Below are 24593 nucleotides of genomic sequence, written 5' to 3' on the forward strand. Positions count from 1 at the left end.
GGACGGGCTGTTAAGTTGGAAGAGGCGCGGAAAGTCGGCCCGTGAGGGAGGGCGCGCGGGAGGGCGGCGCTCATTGGCCGGGAGTGCCCGCGGACCCCGTAGAGAACTGGGAGCTGCAGGGCCTGGGCCAATCGGGGCGGCCGGCGCCTGGTGCCGGGTCCGATCCCTGCGGAGGCGCTGGGCCGGGACGGGAGGGGAAGGGGCTCGGCCCGGTGCCCGCCCTGCCAGGTGGGCTACGGCTGCGGGGGAGAGGGGCGCCGCGGGGAGAACGCGGGGCGCGGGGGCGGCCCGACAGCGGAGCCCCGCCTTGGCGGGAGCGGGACCGGGAGCGGGGCCAGGGCCGGGCGGTGGCGATGCCGCGGGAGCGCAGAGCGGCTCATCCCGCGGCCTTCGGGGCTGAGGGTGCAGAGCGGGCAGAGAAGCCCCGTGCGAGGCGGGAGGAGCAGCGAGGGAGCGGGGAGCAGCCCCGCGGGCTGGTGCCTTGGGCATCCGAGCGAAGGCGGTTGTGGACCTTGAGTTTCCTGACTAGTTTTGTCCGTGCTGTACATCCTCGGCAGTGAGAATTAGTGGCTTAAAGCTCTGTAGGAATGTCCCGGAAGCTTTTGGCTAAAGGGTGGTGATACCTTCAGGTGAAGGAAATGCTTACCAAGGCTTGAGTCCTTGTTTGTTGCTAGTTTAAAATTGCCCACGGTAAAAACCTAAGAATAAACTGTATAAACCTGGATTTGGTTAGCCTGGCTTTTACTCTTAAAACGGTGTCAGTCAAAACAAATATCGTACTTTTTTGGTGGTGTTCTTTTTGTCTTTTAACGTTGTATAAGCTGTGTTGAAAAGCAACTCATTGTTGCTCGTATTGTACAGTTAAAGGTTTAGTTTAAAGGATTCTCGGATGTTTCCTTTAGGGTGGTGAGATGAGCGCTGAAGTGAGCTCTCTAGGTCCAAACTTCCAGCCTTTCCCCCGCAACAGTCGGTTTGATTCCAGCTTGTGTATCTCCATCTACTGGTGGGAAGTGAATCCTTGAGATACTCACGGCTTCGTGTTAGGCAGCTCTATCCTCTGTGCAGATACAAGCATCTTCTTAGCCTCTTGATACCATAGAGGGGGTGGCTTTTCCTTTGTGAAAAGGAAAGCATACATTTCCTGCAAGAATTTAAGTAACAAATGTGTGGAGTGTCTACTGCTTTCAGTAGTATTTTCAGTTGAATGGTACTAATTGTGTAACTCTAAATAAATGACCTGGTTATCAAGAAAACAGTATTAAATGACACAAATAAAATTCTTCTTGACTTACGAAGTCACCTCTTGTATATTTTTACTTTTTATATATATGTATTTTCATTTTCAAATTTATTTTTTGGAAAAAACAGGTGCAGCCATGCAAGAAAGCATACGTTTTGCTTCATCGGGAGATGACGTTAAAATTTGGGATTCCTCATCTCTAACTGTGGTGGAGCAGTTCAACCCACATACACCCCCACATCCAGTCAGCTCACTATGTTGGGCCAGCAATAGTATCCTTTACAGTTTTAGCCATAGTTTTGTGGGTGTTCTGCAAAATTTCAGTGAATTTTTTTTATTAAAGTGTCTGTAAATCACAGGTCTGATGCATTTTTGAAGTCTTGCATAAAAAGATTTGTATGTATTGTGAAGAAAATCTTGTAGTTCTCTGTGTTGAAGTGATTTATGAAATAAACTCACACTGGTAAATGCTTCTGAAGAAGTTTCTCTTCCTTTAGGAGGCTAACACTTTTAATGATTATTATATGTTTGAATTGCCTACCAACTGTAAAGCTTACGCATTTGTTTCTTCAGTAGTTGATTACAATATTCACTTGTAAGGCAGTGCTTAATTTCCTGACAAGGTTGAACAAAGCAATTGCTAGTGCAGTAAAATTCTATACCTAGTGTAAAGAGGAAAATTGTAATGAAACATTTTTTTTTTTGTTTGTTTCTCCTTGAACAGCCTCTCATTGATTCTGATAGTCTTTGATAGTGTACACTTACCCCTTACTCTGTAGGCACTGGCTTTCTTTGTGGTCTTTGTAGCATTTACAGAGGAAACACAAAAGTGTTGGATGTGTAGGAAAATATCCATAGGATGGTGGTGATTTATGCACAAAAATGGATCTGGCCCATTTAGGCCTTTCACCTCTGTCTTGGAAGCCTATTGCAGGAGAATGATATGAGGTGTTAGATGAATATATGAGGAAATTTCATGAGAACAGTGCACTGTCAGGTGAACAGCTTGTATGGCTCTCATGGGAAAAGGCAGTGATGTCTGATCTTGATGTAAAAAAAAAGGACAGGATGCTGGCACATAACAGTTAAGTCCTGCAAGTTCTGAATGTCCTCTAAGTTTGCAAATAAGTGGATGTATGAGAAATTGAAGCATAGATATAATATTTATATATATACACACACTTATATGTGTTGTTTGTTTAGTAAGCTTTAGCTGTAGACAGTCTGACTTGTCATGCTTTCTTCCACCTAGTTTCCTCTTCATCCTGCAAAAGTGAAACAATGAAGCATCTTACTCCATATACTTTTGAATGCCTGTTAATTTGTTAGGGGTACAGCACTGGGTTTAGTTCTGCATAATTCTGTAAGCTAAAATGGTGCCTTAAAATAATGAAAGAAAGAACAAGGACTAATCTGCTAATCTGCCTACCAGTTGTTTGGTGTTAAATCCAGTCAATTAACCTGTATTCTTAAATAAACAAATACAAAATCACAATGGGCATTGGCCTGAAGACCTACAGGACATGGATCTAAATGATTACTTGATTTGTTTGGTGGGGGTGCAGATGCAGTTTTCCTGCTCTGTAGTTCCATATTGAAGGCTTTTCTTACAACTTGTGGTACTTGGTGTCATAAAAGATTCTTTTGGGTTTTTTGTTTTTCTTCCGTCGGTACAGAGGGAGATAAATTTGTATATGTTCATTGTAGTCTAGAAACCATATGGTCAAGTAGTTTAACATTTGTCATGAACAGGAGCGTTCTTTAAATCTGTAGTCTGCTAACAGGCATTCCTTTGAACTCTAGTGATAAATGGGGCTCTTACTTGAGGGTGGTGGGGAAACAAAATTGTAGACCGGATAAGTTGCCTTAGCGGTAAAGAGCTCTTAAATAATATCTGCCAGATATTTCTTGCTCTTCTCTCTGAAAGAAATTGCTTTGCCTTGTATTGCGAAGTAAGGGCTGTAGTTAATGGAAGAGCTTCTTAATGAAAGCTTGGAAAATAGCCTTACGTTTCTATTTCTAGGTCCCTTCAAGGTACAGTACTTTAGACTGTTTAGCCAATCTGTTTTCTGTTCAGTAAGGGGAACTTACTGCTGCTTTTATTAATCACCAGTGTAATACAATTATGGTCCATAACTTGTGACTAAGATAGATACCTGGCCACTGCTTCTGCTGCTGGTGATAAAATAGTTGTTTCAAGCTGTAAAAGCAAAGCTGTTCCACTCTTTGAAATTGCTGAAGGGGTAAGTATGACTAATGCTGTTCCCTGGGTTTTTTTCCCACTTCACCTTACTGTTTGTATCACACCTGTTCTGCATATTGGGATCAATTTAATTTTAGCATTGTTAGAGTTATGACACGTATATAAAAACACTGCCTTGTGTATAGTTAGATTCAAAGAGTGGGGGGAATAGCACTTCTAGAATAGTTTTACCACTAAGAAGATACAAATGTGGTTATACTAGCATCTGCTAGGGGAATTTGCCTGTTGAGCCTCAATGTGATAGCCCGAGGCAGTCAGTGGTTCAAACTTGATCTAATGTGTAGGCAACAAACAGAGCTCAAGTTTGAACTTAATTTTCCAACTTGAATTGTCAGCATTATGCATTCCTGTGAATTGTACATTGAAAACCATAAGAGTCTATGTAGAGGTTGTTCTTGGAGCATACATGCACTATCTTCTGGAAATATGTGAATGCGTGGCACTATAAACTCTTCAGAAAGCTGGACTTAGTTTTAGAAGAGTCTCGACATGGTTACTTGAATAACTTGTTAGCATTCTAAACCATTCTAATTATTCTCATGGATAGCTATTGTAATGCTAATTTGGACTGGAAATCTTTGGAAAAGGTGTTCAACCCTGCTTTTAGGTTGCTGAAGCGAACACTTTCAAAGGTGGAGTGTGTGTTTGTCCTCGAGGTTTCACTGAATCTGATCTATAACTAATGCAATCATTTCCAATTTTTTCATGTCAATAATTAGATGGACTTGTTTTTTCTTAATTCAAATTTCAGGAACTTAAAAGTGAATATTCAACATGATAGAACTGAATAATAATTTGTCCTCGATGTAGACCTATCATTAAGATTGACATTTTTTTTTCAAAAGCTGGTACTTCAGTGATTATTTTAAAAAGAATCACTTTACCAAATTATGAGGTTTGCTGCTATAATATTCTTTGTAATGTTTAGGGAATGCGAAGTACATGACTTAGACAACTTTTTGATTTTCTTTTAAGGAGTTTAGAAAAAACCTCAGCATTTTCTTTTTAAAACTCAGTACCTGAATAGAAGTTTATGGTTGTACTTGAGGGAGCTATAATTTAAAGGGAGAATGCATATTGCAGGAAAAGGTGCTAAAAAATGAAATGGGAGTGGGAAAATGTGAGCATTTGAGAGTTTATATATTTAGATTTTAAAGTATATTAAACATATGTCCAAACTAGACTGGATTTTAAATGCCTTTTGATGGAAAATGACTGTAGTGTACCAATAGTTCTGTTGCTTGGTGGGACTATTTGTGTTAATGAAGATGAAAACACACATCAATATGCTTTTAATTAGATTTGCATAAATCTCTTAATTATCTTTAACATACTTTTTTTTTTTTTTCCCCCTTCTCCATCAGGCAAAACAGACATGTGTGAGCTTGAATTCTAGTTCTTCATATATTGTGAGTGGAGGCCTGGATAACACAGTTAATATCTGGGATCTGAAATCCAGAAGGGTTTACCGTAGCCTTAAGGTAAGTTTGGCTGAAGAACTGTAGCTTTCATGACTGCCAGGGTTTGCTGCCAACTGTAAAAAAATTAATTTTCTCTAAGTCATGTATCTATTGGATCACGTTCACAGGTAGGAGCTAGCACACATGTGTCTCGTTCAAGTTTGTGTTCTTTGTGTGGTGTAAATAGCAAATTTAATTTAACAAGCATACTTAACTTGATGTCTTCAGAGTACAATTGTATAATAAAGTATGTTTAAATTTTCAGAATAGGCTTCTTATCTTGTGACTTTGTATTGATAGTCTCTGATGGGATTTTTGCCAAGGGCAGCATTTCAGATAATTGCTGTTTCTGATATGTCAAACAAGAAAATACTTTTGTATTTGTAGAATACTGTAGTTAAACTAGTGTTACGCAAAACTGGGACAAGGTTGTCATCTTCTAACTGATCCAGTATGAATTCTCTAAAACCTCCTTATGATGCACAAAACTTAGGATGGTCTAGTATAGTTCCATGATGCTTTCAGTAGGTGATTTGCCCTCATTTAGGACCACTGTTAAAGAGGTCCTAAAACTTTAGCTTTGATTTATTCTTTTTTCTTAAAGTTACAGTTTGAAACAAAATTACTAAGTAGCTAATACAATACTTTAAATATCTTTTTCTCCTCTTTTGGACTAGTAGTACTTGATTGTTGTCCCCTCTATATTCAGTAAACACAATATCATCATTGCAAATGACTATACTGAAAAGCTATTTGGTAAATATGTGTTGATAGTGAAAGTGACAGAAGGGGAAGTTGGCAGTAATACATCAGATTCACAGAAAGTGTATTCAAATATCGCTGGCTTCTGGAAGACTTTTAAAATAACATTAATGACACCTGTGGTAGTTATATCTATGGTTGTCTTATTAAAATATTGTATATAATTACAGCATCATCTTTACTAATTTATTAAAACAATTTTCTGAAAATAATCAGACGGTGGTTAAAATATAATAGCTGATCTTCAGTATGTTCTGCTGCTTTTTTGTGGAATATTCCTTAATAACTCTTAAATAATCTTTTTAAATGTTACAGATGGTCAGAAAAAAACGTGAAGATGAAATTTTTCTGCAAAAGCACTGATTAGGAAGGAATATGGTTATCCTGAATGTGTTTAACCCTCTCTCTAACCTCCCTCCCTCCCTCACAGGATCATAAAGATGAAGTCACGTGTATTACATATAATTGGAATGATTGCTACATTGCTTCTGGATCTTTGAGTGGTGAAATTATCCTACACAGTGTTACAACCAATTTATCAAGTAATCCCTTTGGTTACGGCAGCCGTCAGGTAGGCTATATGTATTAAGTTCCTTTCAGGTATGAAGCTTTAATTCAGTGTTTGGAAATTGAAAGTACATAGCAAGAGCTTTTAAATTTTGTTAATCTCTTTCCTTTTAAGAGTGCACTTAGGGAAAGGAAAAAACAGTCCTTTGTGTGTATTCTGGTTTTAAATAATACTAAACGTTGAAATACAAATTTCTCAAGTACCTTACATACAGGTTACAGCAAATTTTACTTTGTAGACTCTGGTTCCTCAAGAACAAATTTCTACATATCTTGGAACTGAACCAAAACCAGTCAGTTTTACAAACCAAAGCAGGATTTTAATGTGCTACTCAACGTATGTTGTTGCAGAGAGCAAAGACCATGTAGCCTGGGTTCTGATTTATCCAAAGTAATCAGATTTACGACTGAACGGGGCCATCTGTACAGTAGGGATGAATATAAGCCTGCATTTGGAAATAATAAGCTTATTTCATCTGGAGATTAAAATTGCACAGCTGCTCAAAGAGAAAAGCAATTGAGATTTTATATTACCTACTTAAGTGTTTAGGTGAAATTTTGGATAACTTAGTTTGAAGGAAAACTGTGCAAAAGACAAATGCAAAGCGTGTGTACTACTTAGGGGCCTTGGTAGGGGTTTCCGCTACAATTCCTTTTTACTCATTCAAAAGATATGGCAGGATTATTGGGTATCATTAGATACCCCTTGATATAAGGGCATCTGCAGTAAATGAGCTCTGGTGTCCCATCGAAGTTCCAGAGTGCATTCTTAGTGTGAATGCTGTCTTAGGCACAGCTAAGTGTTTGTGTTCTGGGCATTCTTTTCTTTTTTACCGAGTCATTTTTACAGAGGTAGGAGCTGCCTAGGGGATGCAGAACTGTTGCTTTGGTCCTAAACCTGACCTTTAATGTTGCAGGGAATACTCAGGTTGTGATTTAGTCATTTTCTGTTACTGTAACAGCTTTTTCAGTCCTAGACTGCAGATAGGGTGTGAAGTTAAATTTTTCTCCTGTCTAGCGTGAACAATATAACTTGATGAAGAATCTCTTATGACTTTATAGCATCACAGGAACTGCGGTATACTTTCTGTTGAAAAATTTCCATTAAATTCGAACTATTTCTGCTCTTAGGTGCTGCAGTGTCTTTGATCCATCACCAGTCTCATACTTATATTGAAGCAAAATTGTACTTCATACTTGGTTTGATCTTAAGAATCCATCTATGTAGTCAGTTCATTTTTCTGATTTGATTCTTACGATCTTATGAAAAACGTGGATGTGAGGCAGGAGCTACAGGGAAATCCATGGCTGGATTACGCAGCTGAGGTGAATATCCAGAGTTGGCACTATGCTGCCAGTTAATTCGAAAATGAAGAAAATCTTACAAAGATGATTTGCATCAACCTGTTTGATAGATTCAACTCTTTCCACCAAAAAGTGATTAGGATTAAGTGATGCAGTGAATAGCTATTTTGGCAGATGAAATCAAGAGGCCTACTGCAAAGCTGAGTGACCTTTAAGATGGCTAAAGATATTTGAAGTGTTAAATCAAAGTAATTGCAAGCACAGAGCTACTTTTCACTTTCTAAAGGGTCTATAACATTTTCTAAAGGGGGGCAGTTATTTGATTGCAGCCTTAATTTAAAATGGAATCGAGCTATAATTGTGTAATGGAATGGCTACTTGGATGTCCCAGTTTATCAGCTTATCTTATGTCCTAAAAATTATCTTTGCTTTTATGTGCAAAAAATAGCTTTATTTTTGGTTTTGGGTTTTAATTGATACTTGCAGAGCATTGCAGGATTAATTGTGCAGTGAAGCGAATAACAGAATTACACAAGTCTTCAGATAAATTTAAAAAGCCTTTACTTGATTTATAGTTTAGAGGCCCAGTTTTCTAAGAGTAAGCTTGAATAGGTACACAGTGTATTGTCCTGCTTGATCCTGGCACTAGCTGTCTGGCTTGGTAAGGGTCACCACTCCCTAGTAACTTTTTTTTACAATTGGGGAACGTGAGGTCAAACTAAGCTTATAAAATTTCGCTTGTCTATGTTTGATTCAGCATGATGGAATGTAGTTTTCTTGCCAGTTAATTTCTGATATTGTATAGACTCTACAAGTAGTAGAATAGCCCAGGGTTGCAGTGCTTTCTGTGACTTTAAACAATTTTCTTTTCATATGAGTATTGGCCTATATTCGATCAATTGGTTTTGATTTAGAAACACCTTTTGTGCTTTATTAGAGTTGAGTTCTTGCACAGAGTTGTTTGCAGATCCCATAATTTGTCTTTGCTGTTGGTATTCATTTAGACTACCAGATTCTTATCTGCTTGCTGTTGTGAGGATGAATTAAGGTTTGTTTTGAAACATAATGTTTGTTCAAGTCTTCACTGCCTAGTGCTACTCTCCTAGCAACAGGATTTAGTTTAGTTGTTTGAACAGCTGGCTGATTTGTAAAGACATGTGATGAGTTCTGGTCACTCCGTATAGTGAAATAGTCTTCGGCTTTTAAAGCTATCAACTGTCTTTACATCTGCCTTCTCACTTACAAGGCTCACTAAGGTATAAAGGAGATTAAGAAACTACGCTGTCTTTAAATAAGGTAATTGATGATGCTAGACTACTTGTGGTTTAGTTTTGGGCTTTTCACTTCTTTTTCAGTGGTGAAAAACCCTAAGTGTAACTAGTCCTCAGCAATGGACCAACCATTTTCTGAAGTGCACTGTTCCTTGTTTGGCTGTCTTATTGTGAAGCTTAAAGATAAAATGTACTTTTATTTTCTAGAGAAAATCCACTCCAATCACAGCTAAGGCAAAAAGATGTGTATAGCTTTTTGTGCTACACTGACTGGTGAAATGTTCCAAAGAGAACTTAATTGTCTTTTTGTGGGTTCGGTACGTTGTGCTAAATGTGTTTCTGATAGTTTTGCGTGCACAGAATTTCCAGAAATCATCAAGAGTTGTACTTACTAAGATGTAGTGAAAGTTGCTTCATATTTACTGATTTTTTTAAAATTTTTTTTCAGTCTTGACATGTGAGTTCCAAAACATGACTCTTTCCAAATAATTGTGTCATTCCTAGTAGTCCTGAAATTATTTTAGTATTAGTAACTAAAATTATCAGAAAACAGATGCCCCCTTCCCACTTCTATTCAGACATTTGAATTTCAGCCAGTGAACAGCTATGCTGACTTAAAATAAAGCAAGAATCTTAAATATCCTCTTAGACCTAATTCAGGTAAGATACTTAGGCTTGCCTAGTTGGATTTTTTCCCTACGAAACATGTCTCATACCTTTGCCATTTAATTCTGTGGATGAAATTGTAATCTGTAAACAGTCTCGGGTTTATTTTCAGAAAATTACCAGTGTTTAACTTGTGTCCCACATCCTTAGCTATTTTTTTCTTATAACTAGTAAACTTTGCAGTTAAACTGTATAAAGCACATGGGTTGTGTGCCCTTTTTAGGCTTATGATTCCCGTTGCTGGCAGTGCAAAGGCCAAGGAACTGTATTAGGTGGTTTCCAGCTAGGCTGAGTTGGAGGCCCTAGTGTTGAAAATCAGAGTAACAGAACTCTTGTTTCTAAACCATAACTTAGGAAAAAGGAGAGGAGATGACAAATGAAGTTCAACTTTTTCAGGAAAAACTTGACTGGGAGTGTATTAAAGCTCTGTGACTTCATCGTGCCATCCAAAAATCAACATTTTTTTAAAGGCTGTTTGGTGAAGACTGTGACTATGTATTAATTTTATGTCACTAAGATAAATAAAGACATTAGAATGTATAAGAAATAAGATAAAGAAACACGTATTAAAATTAAAAATAGGTGATAGAATCTGATCTAGAATAGTATGCATGACAGCTCAAAAATGTTTACAGAGTTACAACTGCAGAGGTACAGAGGCATTAGAAGTAGGGAAGAAGTCTAGTAAAGAGGAAGAAAAAGGAACTGAAGAAAATAAAAAAAAAAAAACAAACCCACCCTGTGTATGCTTTATGTTAAGCCTTAAACAAAAATGTTAAATTCAGTGACATAAAGGTAATGTTTTCTCCGTGAACACACAGCTGATCATGATGATGATTTTATTTTAGCATCCTCTTTGGCAATAAATGTGATCAGAGGGAGAAGATTGGAAAAGTAACGTGAGAATTACAACGAAAGCAATACCGTAAAGGAGATAAGTTTGGTTTTAACTAATTGAAAGAGACTTAGGCCTAGCATTAGATTATCCCAGCTCTGTCTCCTATGGTGAGTGGCGAGGGGTCCCTTTTACCTTTTTGAGAACTTCAGTATCAAACACTTTTATACATATGACGTAGGATTAAACAGCTCAAATATCTGATCAAGTGTAATGGATCATCTGTTCCTGTACAAGGAGTCCCATTCCCTTGCAGCAGTGGATCACAAAAAAGATATTTTTCTGTGTATGCTTGTCAGCTTTCATAGTGTGTATATGTGTGCTTTAACTTCATAGAATCACAGAATCATAGAATGGTTTGGGTTGGAAGGGACCTTAAAGATCATCTAGTTCCAACCCCCCTGCTGCGGGCAGGGACACCCTCCACTAGACCATGTTGCCCAAAGCCTCATCCAACCTGGCCTTGAACACTTCCAGGGATGGGGCATCTGGTGTCCAGTGAACACCAGATAGCATGTTGGTTTTTTGTTTGCTTTGTTATAACATTAATGTAGAGTTGAGTCAATATTTTTAAAGATAAAGACAGCATGTTACTTCATGAAGCCTATTCTCATTCTAAAACACAGTTTCTAATTTGCTTTTTGATTATGGATGGGGTGGGAAGTAAGGAAAATGTAGCTAAGACTTACTGTAAGTGATGTAGATTGACCACCTGCATCTTAATACTTGGTGCTTTCCCATATGAGACTTGGCTGTCTACTGCTTCTAACTGTGCTAAGCTTAAAGCTGTATTTTTTCATGGAGATTTTTTTTTTAAGAAAACTTCAAATTAAGTGACTTAATGGGAGGAGAAATGTTTTAGTTTTGTCTTGTCAAGCAGCCTTTCGGAAATTACGTTCTTTGATGCCTCATGGTAGGATAGCAAGGGAGGCTTGGGGAGAGCTAGGAGAGAGTAATCTTGGTGGGCGGGAGGACAGAGGAGGAAGAAAATGGAACATGAGCAGGTGCCAGGACAGTAAGGAAGGTGTTTGGAGGTGAAGAATTGAGAGAACTGTGAGGGACAGGCACATTTCCCATGAAGATAATGTATGGAATTGAGCTGTTATTGCTGAGTGTCTCAATATTTTTTAAATGTAAATAAACTGAAAGATGCTGATAAAAATGTCTCCATCATGTCCAGTAGAGGACCATATAAATTGTAAACAGTCATCTTCTGCCCTATTTGAATATGTAGTTGAGGATGCCACTTCCTTCTGGAGCAATTAGGCTTCCAGTGAGACATGCAATGCAAGTGTTAGAAATTATGTTGAAGGCATATAAACCAACACATCTCCATTAAAATGAAGTTAAAGAGAGAAATAGGATAAAATCCAGTATGGCACATTGCGGTGTGGTCTATACTAGAATAATATAATAGCTTTTTGAGAGCATTTTCAGACAAATAAAATGTAATGGCTCTTGTCTGTCTCAAGTAAAGCACTTGATTCAGTGCCTTGTGAGAAAATATTAGAGAGGATGGAGGTTAGAAAGGACTTGAGGATGGGTAAGAAATTGGTTATAGGAAAGATGACAGTAGGTAATATTGAAATGAAATATTTGTTTAGGTTATCAGTAGCTAATCTTGTTGAATATTTTCAGTAATGGTTATGATATGAGAAGTAGAGCTATGTTGAGACACAGTTGGAAGGTATTGCCTGTAAGAGAGAGGATTGTGTCCGAATCAAAAAATAATTGAAATAATAGACATGGGAGCAACTGTGACTGTATAGAAATCAAGGTCACAACTGAGGCTTTTCTTAATAAACTAGGATTTGAAAATTCCCAAGGGAAGGGAGGACTTGGCCATCTTGATCATAAAATGGCAATGAGCAACCAAAACAGATTGGATAACAAAAAAGAAAATGCAGTCGAGGATATGTCAGGATGAGTATTTACAGTACAAAACGGAGGAAGTGTTACTGCCTTTGCAAAGGCAGTAGCAAAATGTTTTGAGGATTGTACGAGATTTTGTTTGTCCGTATTCAAGAAAGATTCAAACTGGGAGAGTTACAAAGAGACTGTGATGGTGCTGAAAAACCAGACTTAGGAGACTGAGTCTCGCTTATTGCTTATAGCAAAATAAAGCCTGAAAGAAGATGAGTTGGCTGTTCATTAAAACAGGGGAAAGCAGCACTGGGGAGTTAGGAAGCAGTTTAAGTGTGAGGGTGTTATTGTCACAGGAGTGAATTGGTGCAAATGGGTCATAAATAAAATTAATTTGGAAATTGAGTACAATAATTTAGTATTAGAGTAGTGAGGTTCTGAAACATCCTCTGAAGCAATATGGTGGAAACAAAATACTTAGCTGCTTCTGAAAGACAAGTTCCTGTATTACATGGTTCTGTGATAGCAAGGCTGCCTGTGGTAAACCAGGCATATTATCCTCTTCTGCAGTCCTAGCTCACAGGGTGATGTCTGTTCTTCTGCAGGACCTACATACTTGCATAACTCTGGAGACTGTGTGTCTTACCAAATTGACTTATACCCAAGTACTTAAAATCAGTGGGGAAATTAAGTTTAACATTCTTTGCGGGAGACCAATCAGTGAAATAATGTAGCTTTTCACTTGTTAATTTTAGATGTCGTATGGTTTTTTGTAGTGTGTTTGACGGCATGATACTTGCTGAAAAATCAAGAAACTTTTCTAGGAGTTTTCTTTTTTCCCTTGTCCTTCATTTTGCTGATCAGCTCATATGGTGCCCCATACTGGTGCACAGAAAAAAGAAAAAATCTGCTGCCCTGACAGCAAAAATGGCATTGTAATGCAAAATGAACATTTTTTTTTTTTACTTTTTATTTTTTAGAGTGGCCAGCCTTTGTAAACTACTTTAAGTTAATGTAAAATCTGTATTCCTAATGTGTTTGTGTGTTTATAAAAGAACTTAATATGGTGTTTAATAGTGGTATTACCATTCATTTTTTATGTCTGTTTTACAGCCTATTCGACACTTGAAATATTCATCCTTTAAGAAATCCTTGCTGGGCAGCGTTTCTGACAGTGGAAACGTAACTCTGTGGGATGTAAATAGTCAGAACCCATATCATAATTTTGAAAATACTCATAAAGCACCAGCTTCAGAAATCTGCTTTTCTCCAGTCAATAAGCTGCTGCTTGTAACTGTAGGTTTGGATAAAAGAATAATTCTGTATGACACTTCAAGTAAAAAGTGAGTATATTAAAGACCTTTGATTTTATAGGATCCTTATTTGGTTTTTATAAACTGAAAAAGCATGCCTAATTATGACATGAAATATTTAATTCAGACCACATTGAGAATGGTTGAAATGGTTGGCGTATTGTTACTGGAGAACCTGTACCATAGTCCATTTTGCTTTTTTATTTAAAAACCAAACAAAAAAACCCCAGACAAACTATCAGAAAAAACCCAAGGCATTTGGGAACTAATTGAGGTGTTACATATGAGTGACCACTCCCAAGTACTTGTATGTCGGCTTTTCTTGTTGATACAGAGCAATTAGCTTCTCTGTAGGCAGTACAGCCTGTGAGGACCTGCAGCCACCTGAGCTTAGCTTGCTTGCTTTTCTAGTTCAAGGTACAAGACGTGACTGTGGTGCACAGAGTTGCTGAAACAGTGAGCCTTAAATAAGGAAGAGTATTGGTTGAAAAAAGTATGGGGCATAGGTGATGGGGCTGTGTAGTAAGAGGGTAGGGTGGCAAGTGGTTTTGTGGGACTTTGGTTCTAGTGTGGGTTGTGCTTTCACTCTGGCTGAATAAAAGCAGGAGTCTGGCTCTGGTTTGGAGGGGTGTAGTAGAAGGATGCAAACTAGGACCTGAAGCTCTTCGTAGAGCTGTGGTAAGGTTAGAGTTGGTAGGCTTGGGAAGCTAGACTATGCACGTAGTATGATTGCTGCTGGAAATGACGATACCAGTAAATAATGTAGCTGTCAGAACTGCTGTTATGAAGGCAATTTGATCCCGTCCTGGTGAAATCTGTTGAGGCATATGCAGTCTTTAATTTATTAAGCATGAACACTTACTATAAGTCTAATCCACTGTTCTTTAAGATATTTCACTGAATTTACTTGGCACTGGAGAAGTGGAACTACTGACCTGTAGCTGAATTATGAAAGCTTTTACATTTTTTTTATAGGTACTCTGTTATGAAAAGTCTAACTTTTGAACTCTAAAAGCTTCTTTATTCTGTCCTTTCTCCTGTTTGAAGATTACTGACAACAATAGTAGCTGATTTTCCTCTGACAACAGTAGACTTCATGCCTGATGGTACTACTTTGGCTATAGGGTGTTCCCGGGGAAAAATCTGCCAGTATGACTTAAGACAACTGACATCACCAGTGAAAACAGTTATTGCTCACAAAGGCTGTGTGAAATGCATACGTCTTCAGTTCAGTAGCACTTTTTCCAAGGTAAAAAATCTTTCCTTTTATTATTCAATATGCAGATCAGTGAAAGCAAGGCATTAAGTTCTAAAGAAATGATACCATTCAATTTCTGAGAATTACAGATGCCAACAAAAGTGGTTCATATCAGCATAGAAATTATAAACTGCTCAGTCTTAAGTGCCATTTTAGTGGGTTTTAATGTGGAATTCCCCCCACCCCTAGCCTCGGTGTAGAAATGAGTGAAACTTTAGTCTTAAATTTCCTGGTGTGAATGTGCTGCCATTGTAGAGCAGTTTGTGGCACCTTAGATTCATTTGTAGTCAATAGCAGAAAGGTCTGTAATGGCCCTTCCGCTGAAGGGCTTTCCTCTTCTAGCACACTTGCTGCTAGTGGCTGGCTACTCCTTTATAGCATAGAGTCCCTAATAATGTAATCTCTTATTTTTCTGAAGCCTAGGATCAAAATGGGCTTGTGTGAGTTCACTCCATTGTTACCTTAAGTTCTGTTGGTATTTTTTTGCAGGTCCACACAGTATTCATATAATACAGATGTTTCCCAGTTTCCCATGTTCTTTGAAGTTAATTAAGATACTTTTTTTATATTTGTAACGGCATATCTCCTAGGCAACCTTTGCAACTTGAACTGAATTTTTTTTAGTGTTTTGATACTGAAAGAATATCGGCTTATATTTTTACTCTTAGCTGAAGGAATAATAATTTCTCTTGATTTGTTCTTTTTTTCTTTCTTTCTTTTCCTTCTTCAGTCTAACCTTACAAGTTCTTCAAATAAACCTGTATCCAAAAGAGTAGAAGTCAAAGCTGGTAGTAATCTTGGAGGAATTCAAAATGTCGGCATCAAAAACATTGCCTCTCAAGCATCAGCTACAGTTTCATCACATCTGACATTGCCAAATGAGAATAAGGGAGGAGAGTTTCTTCAGGAGAAAACAGGTAGTGTCTTCTTCCTACTTATATAATGTTATTTGGCATAATATACAAAATGGAAGGAATATTTCATGCCTTAGCCATAACAATATAAAAGTTTCACTGAGGAAAGGGTATTTGTTTGCAAGAACTGTGCATACATGCATGCACATCTGTACCTTCTCTTCCCTCCTCTGCTGCGTTAGACATACTATGAGACTGTGGGAAGTGAATTGTGTCTTACTACAAACTTTAGACGTGTGAAGTCTAAAGTTCTGGACTTGAAGTATAAGTTTGCATTTAAACTTTAAAGGAGAAAACTCTATGGTGATGTTGTGGGGAGCTCTCTTGCATGCTGACTTCCTGTAGATTATCCTTATGTACACAATGTGTTTTTCTGATGCAATGTCTGTATAGAATGCAGAGCTAATGGTTTGTAATTCTATTAATAAACAGGAGTAACAGACCTCATCTAAAAAACCCAATCAAACAAAACACAGGGAAAAAAAAACCTAATCCAAACACCCAAGTGAGAACTGAACTGTATTTTTGTGTGAGGCATGATTCCAGTATCACATGGTAGGAAAGATGTTAAATATAGTTGCAAGTATGATTAGTTGTATAACTGTACTTGCTATTTATGCTTCTGAAATTAACAAGTTCTTTATAAGAATTTTGAGCATTATTCTAAAACTCTACCACGGTGTGAAATGTACTCTTAAAATTTTATTTAATTCAAGAGTTCTGAATATATGCTGAAATCAGTAGCACTGTTAGATTCTTGGAAAAAAGTCCTCAAGCCATTTTAATGCAACAGCACTTTTTCCCTCCCTTTTTAAATAAGGAAAAATACATTTAGCAACAGTAATTAGGCAATAAGCCACTGCAGTCCATAGAGACGTGTATTAATGACCTCCCTTGGGTATGCAGTGAAGTACGAGGTAAGGTAGAATGCTTCCTATGTATATAAGAAGTGTTGCTAATCAACATTACTGAATGGTGTGGAAAATTTTATTCCAGTTAAAATATATGATTTATTATCTTTATTTGAAGATGTAATGGCTGTTACCCTGTATAAAGAGGACCAAGCATAATAAATAAATGTTTTAAGAAAATAAAGGCTTACCAAGTAAAACAAATATTTTTCATTAAACTGAATGTTCACTTTAGAAGTAAAGACCTCAGTATACTTCAAAATATACAGTCTTTAAACTTAAAAATGGGAATGGATGAGAGACCACAAACTGCACTTGTTCTGTGGAGACTCTTCTATACCCTGATTATGGGGTTTAACTTTGGAGAAATAAGGGGCATTCAGTAAAGTGATCTGATTGCATATTTAAAACAAAAAAACCCATCTGTTCATACAGCTTACAAACAGACTGGGGCATTTTTGTGACAGGTATTTTAAAGCACAAAAGTATAAATGAATTCAGAAGGTGATGAGAAGTTTGGATGTACTTTGAGCTGGCTTCTCACAAACTTCTATTTAACAGCTGTCCCCTGGTTTAGGTACTTACTAGATTTAGATTACTGCGAATGGGTAAAAATATACAAAATGCATTTTGCCCTATTTTCTATTATGCTTTTTGCATATCAGTCCTCTGTGGATTCTGGCACAGGTTGATATTACACTTCTAGTTTGACTCAGTATGCCAAGTATTTACTTAACTAGCAAGTGCAATCCTATGTATGTGTCATAACTGACACATCTGAAGGACCGGAAAATGTGCTATATTAATACATTTAAAAGTGAAATCTTAAACCTGACTCAAGTCCCAGTTTATGTAAATACTTGGACATGATTAATTGTAGTCATACACACAGTCACATTTGCATCACTTGAACAAGTGAGTAGAGAAGTAGGTTTTATGAACAACTTGTGGGTTGTTGTTTTTGGTTTTTTTCAAACTAAACTAGGTACAAAGTAAAGCTTTTGTATGTGCAGGTGATTTATTTATAGAAGATTTATTTATGGATTGCACAGCACTAATGCTTTTTGCCTAGGTCTTAACTTGTACAAGCAAAACTTAAGCACATTTAGAGGTAGGAGTTCAGTGAGGGCAGAATAGTGGCTTGCTTACAGTCCTGAGCTGGTTTTCAAACATACTATATTGTGAAAGTAATTTATGTAGTTATCTTAGCAGTTCAATTAACTTCTCCATGTATTACTGGGATTATTTTGGACTTAAGATATGCTTCCATTCTTCGGACAACTGTTCCTACTACCATGCATACAAAAGCTAACTTTTTTTTTTCCCCTGGATTGCAGAATAAATTTAAATTTTGATCATCTGAATGTGATCACCTTAGCGGAAGGTGCATTCGCTACTTTTCATTTCACCTGACACACCATATATCTGCTGCATCCGTCATGTAGATTTATCTGAAAATGAGTGCATTCTGGTTTGATAACTCTGCTGCTTCTTCAAAAGAAGAAAGGAATCTAACTGTATCTTATTTTTGTTAATAAGTATATCAGCTTTTAGTTATATTCACCTGTGATGACAGCCCCAGTGAGGAAGTTAGAAGTTGACCCTCTAACTGGAATCTGTAGAAGGTTCTAAAGTGCTTGCTGGACTTACCAGGCATCATGCTTGCTGTGAGATTGTTTAGGATATGTTATTTTTGGAAAACATCAATTATTAACTGAATGTTATTGTCCTTTTAAGGCTTTCCCCATAGTTGCAGCTTGGATGTGATTCCATCTAAAGAAACAGATCATGGGAAAAGTGCTGATTTAAATAATTCTGATGTGGGTCGAAGTAGTTTAGGAGATGTGTTTTCTCCAGTCAGAGATGGTAAGTTGCTACTGAAATTTTTAAAGCATCATTCATCTGCATATAGCATGACATTTTGACATTTGTCTGTTACTGACCACTGCACCTATTTGGTATTTTAATTTGTCTTTGATTATGAACTTGATGCAATGATATGAATACCGATGTAGGTTTCATTTAATCAACACTTAATTTGTCTGTGTTCTGGTATTTTGTAGATACTATTGCAAATAAAGTGAATGAAGATCCTCAAGGAAAAGGGGATGGTAAACATACTTTCAGTATATTTTTCTTTGGTCAGTGGTAGGCTTTGGAGGCCTGCGCTAGTTCTGCCATGTTCATTTTGTCTTACAGTTGAAAATAAACAAGTGAGGAAAGCAGACACTGAAACAAATGAACTTTTCTGGAAATTGTCTAATACATTGAGGTGCTAAGACACAACATGGTAACAGGAAATCCAAGAGTACGGTCCTAAAGTGATTTGGTTTTTCCTTTATGGAATTTATAGTCATATATGGAAGCTTTTTGTGCTTTATTACTTTCATAAGGACAGTGACAGCATAAGTTGGATTTAAGGATTTAGTTTTTGTAGCATTTTTGGGTGATTTTGTTTATTTGTTTTGTGGTGGTGTGCAGGCGTTTTAATTGTGGGTTTGATTTGGGGTATGTGTTTGGTTTTTGACCTGTGTGTTTCACCCTTCCTTTTTCCTTTTTAGGTCTGGATTTTCAGTCCTATGTTTTGGGTTTGGATTTTCTCCCACAGCTCACCACTGCCCTTCCAGTAAAAAGAAACCCAGTCGGCAGTAGTGCACAAGGGATACGGTCCAGCCCATTACATGCACTTGTGGGAGCTCCAATTAAAGAAGAACAACAGCATCCAGAGACTGATGCTAAGAAAATAAATCTTGGAAAACCAGAATCTAAAGAAGTCTCAAAGCAGGTATACTATACTAAGTATTGTTATGAGTGATCTTTTTAAATTCTTGACAGAATGCTACTGTTTGAAGGAAAAATCCTTAATAGCATCCCAGCTAATCTTATTTTGCAACTCTGTTCACACTATTGACACAAATCTGTAAAATGTTGTACAGTTTAAGTGTGTTGGCCTTCAGCAATGCAAGATAAATGTATATTTCTCTTTAAGTAAGCTCAGGTTACAAAAGTTCATATGAAACAAAACTGGATTAGCCTGAGGAATATTTTGATTTTTCTAGAAAATCAACAATGATCATTAGTTGGTTGCACCAGTATGATTGTTTGTCATTTAGTAGGTCAATTCCACCCTCTTTTCTTTCCCTACTCTCCGTCTCAGTCTTCTTCCACCTTGAGTTATCTTTGATATACTTCTGAGACCCTAGCTCCTTTCATATTGCTTTTGAGAAGTCTGAGTTTGCTAGGAATGATATTTATAACTTTGCCACAAAACATTTGATGTGAAAATTAAGAGGCTCCTGCCTTTTGCACTCTTTTCAGTGTGCATGCATTTGAGGCAATTTTGAATATTTTAGCAATCAATTTTTAGAATGTCTTGCTAGAAAATGAAAAGCATATGTTTGAGTAGATTGCTAAAGCCAAAAATGTTTGAAAGTGCATTCCTGAAAACTTAGTCTTCAAGTGCAATTAGATAATTAATTATAGTAAGTAAAGTTCATCTTCTTTTTTTAAAATTATTTTTGTTTTTATTGTCAGCTTTCAAAATCAAGCTCATCAAGTGCAGAATCTGTAACTTTAAGTCCTCCACCATCATCCACTGCTGTAAAGGCTCCTGATACGAATGAGAGACTGGTGAAGAATATTCAGGCCCATCCTGCGTATGATCTACCAGTAAATGGTACTACCTCAACAAGTAAGTTGGTCATTTTGGTCCAGTTTTAAGCATGGTTGATTGTGAACTGATGTGAAACCTGATAAAATGGCCTTAGCATTAAAACAGAGCATCCAGTCCTGATTCTTCTGTAAATCCAGTTTGCCCTCCTAGAATATCTCTAGTTGGCTCTGAAAAGATTCGTTCTAAATCTATCTGAGATAAAATACTGACAAGCTTCAAGACAAATAAAAAACCCTCTTGTACTCCATTATACTGATTTTTTTTTAATTTTATTTTATCTTATCTTTAATTGTAAAGGTCCAAAGATAACATCACCTGTCACTGCTGGAGTTGCCAGTTCGTTGTCAGAAAAAATAGTAGAAACTATTGGTAGTAGCAGACCAAATGCACCTCTGACATCAATCCAAATAAACTTCATTCAGAATATGATACAAGAAACAATGGATGACTTCAGGTACTGGGTATTCATGCAGAACATTTTTTTGTTTTCAATGACATATTTCCTTAGTAAGATGTTTTAGCATCTGCTTTAAGAAATTTCTGCTTGCATTAGAAACTGACACCATTAATACCCCTAATCTTGGAAATCTAGGTATAAAACTATTATTTTTTAATAGCTCTGATGACTAATTAGACCGATATCTCTAAGGGTTGTTACTGCATGGCTTTGCTAACATGTTTTCAGAATGAGTGTTTGAATACTTCTCAGATGGTAAGTTTATCTGTATAATGAGGTCCTTACTGCTTTCATGAAGCCTTCTGCTGATTTTTTTTTTCCTCTATGCTCATCCTTGCCCCAGCAGGAGAAGTTTCTCTTAAAGTTGACGTTGTGGAGGGTTTGATCCTAGACAGTTGACTTGTATTGGCTTTGATTGTTGTTAGCTTGGCATGAATTAGGTAAAATACTGTGTGTGTTTCTACTGGTGAAGCTTTATATTAAAATAATGTCTGTGCCATAAGTGATGGTTGGTGACAGATTACTTTGTATTCGTGGATACTTAACACTCCACTCGTGCTGAAAGAAGCAAGTCAAATTAGCATGGATTTGGAGCGGAGTTTGAAGAAGATGGAGCAGTTGAGAGAGTTGTATCTTGGGGATCACTTCCCAACCCATGTTTAAGAAAAAGTAGGTTGACTGAGATGGTGGAGGGGGAAAAAGATTGCTGGGCCGGGGAAGTATTGCTGTCTTGATGACAAAAAGCAATGCAAAACTAGCTTAGTAGGTCCATGCGCTCTGGCTGTTCTGTATCTGCCAACAGAAAAATACATTGAATGTTACTACATGTCTTTAAATAAGAATACAGTATAGTAAAACTCCCCTCTGAATATTTGGCGATAATCACACATCTGATTAAAAATGGTAACTTTCACATTACTTAAAGTGCAGTCTATGGATTGCAGATGTTTTTTCTTTAAAGTCTGTGTTCAGGCATCCCAGTGTTGGAAGGAATGCTTGTCAGTCTTGTACTTCCAGTATCTTAGATCTGGAGCCTCAGAGACTGTGTTTCTCTTCTGGCCTCCGCTTCCTGGAGTGGCTGGACAGCTCTGCTGGCCCTCTTCCCAGTTGTAAATTGTGGATACATTCAAACTGAATGTAAAAGATTGTTTGTACTGAGGTCAGTAAGAGGGAGGGGAACCATTGCAAGTTTCTCATTGATATAAATACCTCTCACCCTCTGGAATATGAGGAAAGGATTTTTATTGCTCTTGCCTGAAATCTATTCTTCTTCAAGTAATGGGGAAAACCCAGGGAACTTACATATTCCTCCTGGTCCTTTTCTAACTCATTTGGTTCTAAAAAGCTGCTTGTTTCTTGAACTTGCTGTCTTTGGGAGATAACTTACATCTTTGGGTTTCTGAGCTGCCAGCTGGCATCTATGCTCAATACACTCGAAGATGACCGTTTGCCTCCAGCAGGAGTTCTGAAGCACAGTAACCTGTGGAAATAGTGAAGAATATATTCCCTTTGGGTTTGCTATATGTTTTAGGAAAGGAGAATGAAATAAGATCAGTGTGTATCTACTTAAGAAATTCCTTACTTTCTCAGGCCACTGGTACCCATAGCACAGTGGTCTCAGATGATCGCACTGTGGTGCGCTGTTCAGGAAGAGCATATGAGCTTGCCTGCTTTTTTGTGAGCTGTTCTCCTTGTTCTTCCTCAGCGTCTGGAACACTTGTATTAATGTAGTGTTCAGAGGGTGTTTCTGAGCTTGATTCTTATAGTGTGGAACGGTTGTCCATGAATTGACAAGTTCATGTCAATTCATGGACAACACTGGAACTACTACTTCTGTAGACTAACCTGCAGCTTTCTGTGGGCTTGTGAGGATAATGTATCATCTATCACAGTTGATGTTTTGGGTCCTCTTACGAGAAAGTGCTGAAAGCGATGTACTGAAAAGCTGTATCTTCAGTTACAGATAAATATCCTTCTCTGTGGTACTTGTGATCGAAGGATTGAAAAATCAGCTTTGAATGGTAAAAATGAGAGAAGTTTACAGCTCGTGAGTGAAAAAAGAGTCTTGATATTGCCACGTATACATTTATATTTCTAAACAGAAAAGATTCTAAGTCTTTTTGTATGCTGAAAAATGGTACTTATGAAAGTCAATGTCATAACAAAAGTATTCCAGAAAATAAGTGGTAGAGAAGTACATTTCGTAGCTTAAGGGCTTTCAGACTCATGTTTTATGATGTTATGAAAGTGAGAAAGTGTGGAGTTCTGGGTGCTGAGGAGTGGAGAGAATTACTGCTTCCTTAATAAAACTAAGCATTGTCCTTTTGCAATTCTTCCCCCAGAGAAGCATGCCATCGAGATATTGTGAATTTGCAAGTGGAGATGATCAAGCAGTTCCACATGCAGTTGGTATGTACAGAGAGCATGGTGGGAAATATATTCAGTTTTCATTTTTAGTAATACCAAGGCATGCCAACTTTTTCCTCTCGAAACTGAAAATCAATTTTACTTATTAAGAGTAAGAAGGGGAGGATTGGATGTGAAGGAAGGGGAAACTGTGAATTGGAATCTGTTAAACTGTTTTATGCTTGATAAATAAAGGGAACATATGCATTGGGTAGGTATCATGAATTCCATAGTTCAGGAGTTATAAAAAGACAAAAGGGAAACAAATTCAGCTGTCCTTTGGAAAGGACCAATAGCTGGGCTGAGGAGGAGATAGATGGAATTCAAATAGAAAGCTTCAGTTATAGGTACTGCATGCATATTGAACTGTGTTCTGTGTTCTTTGACTTCACCTTTTTATGAATCTTTGTTCTTTTGATCTGCATTAAGAAGACTTTGTCTTGGTACTGAACATTTTAATGGAACCTGCATTAGCACATTCTCATCCTGAAGAAGTGCAAAATATCCTTTGATAAAATATTCACTAATGTTTTAATGATCAAAATACAGTATGTCAGCATAAAAAAATCTTACTTTTCTTATCAAAAGTTTTCAAAACCAGTATTATCTAGGTTATTTAATTTTCAAAAGGGATAGGATAAAACTGGAATAATTAACTTTATAGCTAGTGATTGGGACTTTTTTCTTTTCTCTAGAATGAAATGCACGCTTTACTTGAAAGATACTCTGTAAATGAAAGCTTAGTAGCTGAAATTGAGAGACTACGAGAGGAAAACAAAAGACTGAGGACTCACTTCTGAAACATTTACACTGCTAATTTTATTAGCATGAACTTACTACAGATGGTGTGTTTTTATGACAGATCATCCATCATCACTGAAGTATTGTGTGAAGACCTGCTCTTATTTTGAACACGAATCTTTTCTTCTAAATAAATGGTATAAGATACTATATGTTATTATAAAACTTTGTAACAGATAAACACTGTATAAAGAACCTTTGCATACTCATGCTAACCACTTTGAGGTACATCCTTCTAACAGAAAAACTAAAAGGATTAGTACATTATCAGAGGTTTAGCAATATGTTAAGTGCCTTTTTGTAAACAAAATCAAACCAGGACAGATGCCTTTTTCCGTAAGAATTTTTTGATATACCTACTTTTCTATCTGCTGCTTTGTTTTACTGCTGTCGGAAGCAATCACTGTAGCTTGCCTTTCAGATTCTTATTTTGGAGGAAAAAGAGGAGAGAAAGCTCATCTTCTGCATGACGTGGAGCCTTGTTTATAAGGAGCTGGAAAGTACAGTATTCAGTTAACTTTATTCAACTAGCAACTGTTCTATCCTAAGTAAAACCAGAGCTTGAAAA

At 37.2% G+C, this 24593-nt stretch overlaps 1 protein-coding gene across 1 annotated transcript; it reads left to right on the plus strand.

The window, feature by feature from the left end:
* The first annotated feature begins 104 nt into the window (after positions 1 to 104).
* NEDD1 (NEDD1 gamma-tubulin ring complex targeting factor) lies at positions 105 to 24593 on the plus strand. Its single transcript, XM_054805643.1, has 15 exons — positions 105 to 228; positions 1369 to 1512; positions 3389 to 3483; positions 4868 to 4984; positions 6156 to 6296; positions 13406 to 13635; positions 14653 to 14854; positions 15594 to 15780; positions 18426 to 18554; positions 18752 to 18799; positions 19250 to 19473; positions 20223 to 20379; positions 20659 to 20815; positions 23161 to 23227; positions 23920 to 24593. The coding sequence occupies exons 2-15, from the start codon at positions 1377 to 1379 to the stop codon at positions 24022 to 24024; spliced, it is 1995 nt and encodes a 664-aa protein (XP_054661618.1). The 5' UTR covers positions 105 to 228; positions 1369 to 1376; the 3' UTR covers positions 24025 to 24593.

Source organism: Grus americana, chromosome 1 (genome assembly GCF_028858705.1).
Source record: "Grus americana isolate bGruAme1 chromosome 1, bGruAme1.mat, whole genome shotgun sequence".
Classification (NCBI taxonomy): Eukaryota; Metazoa; Chordata; class Aves; order Gruiformes; family Gruidae; genus Grus; species Grus americana.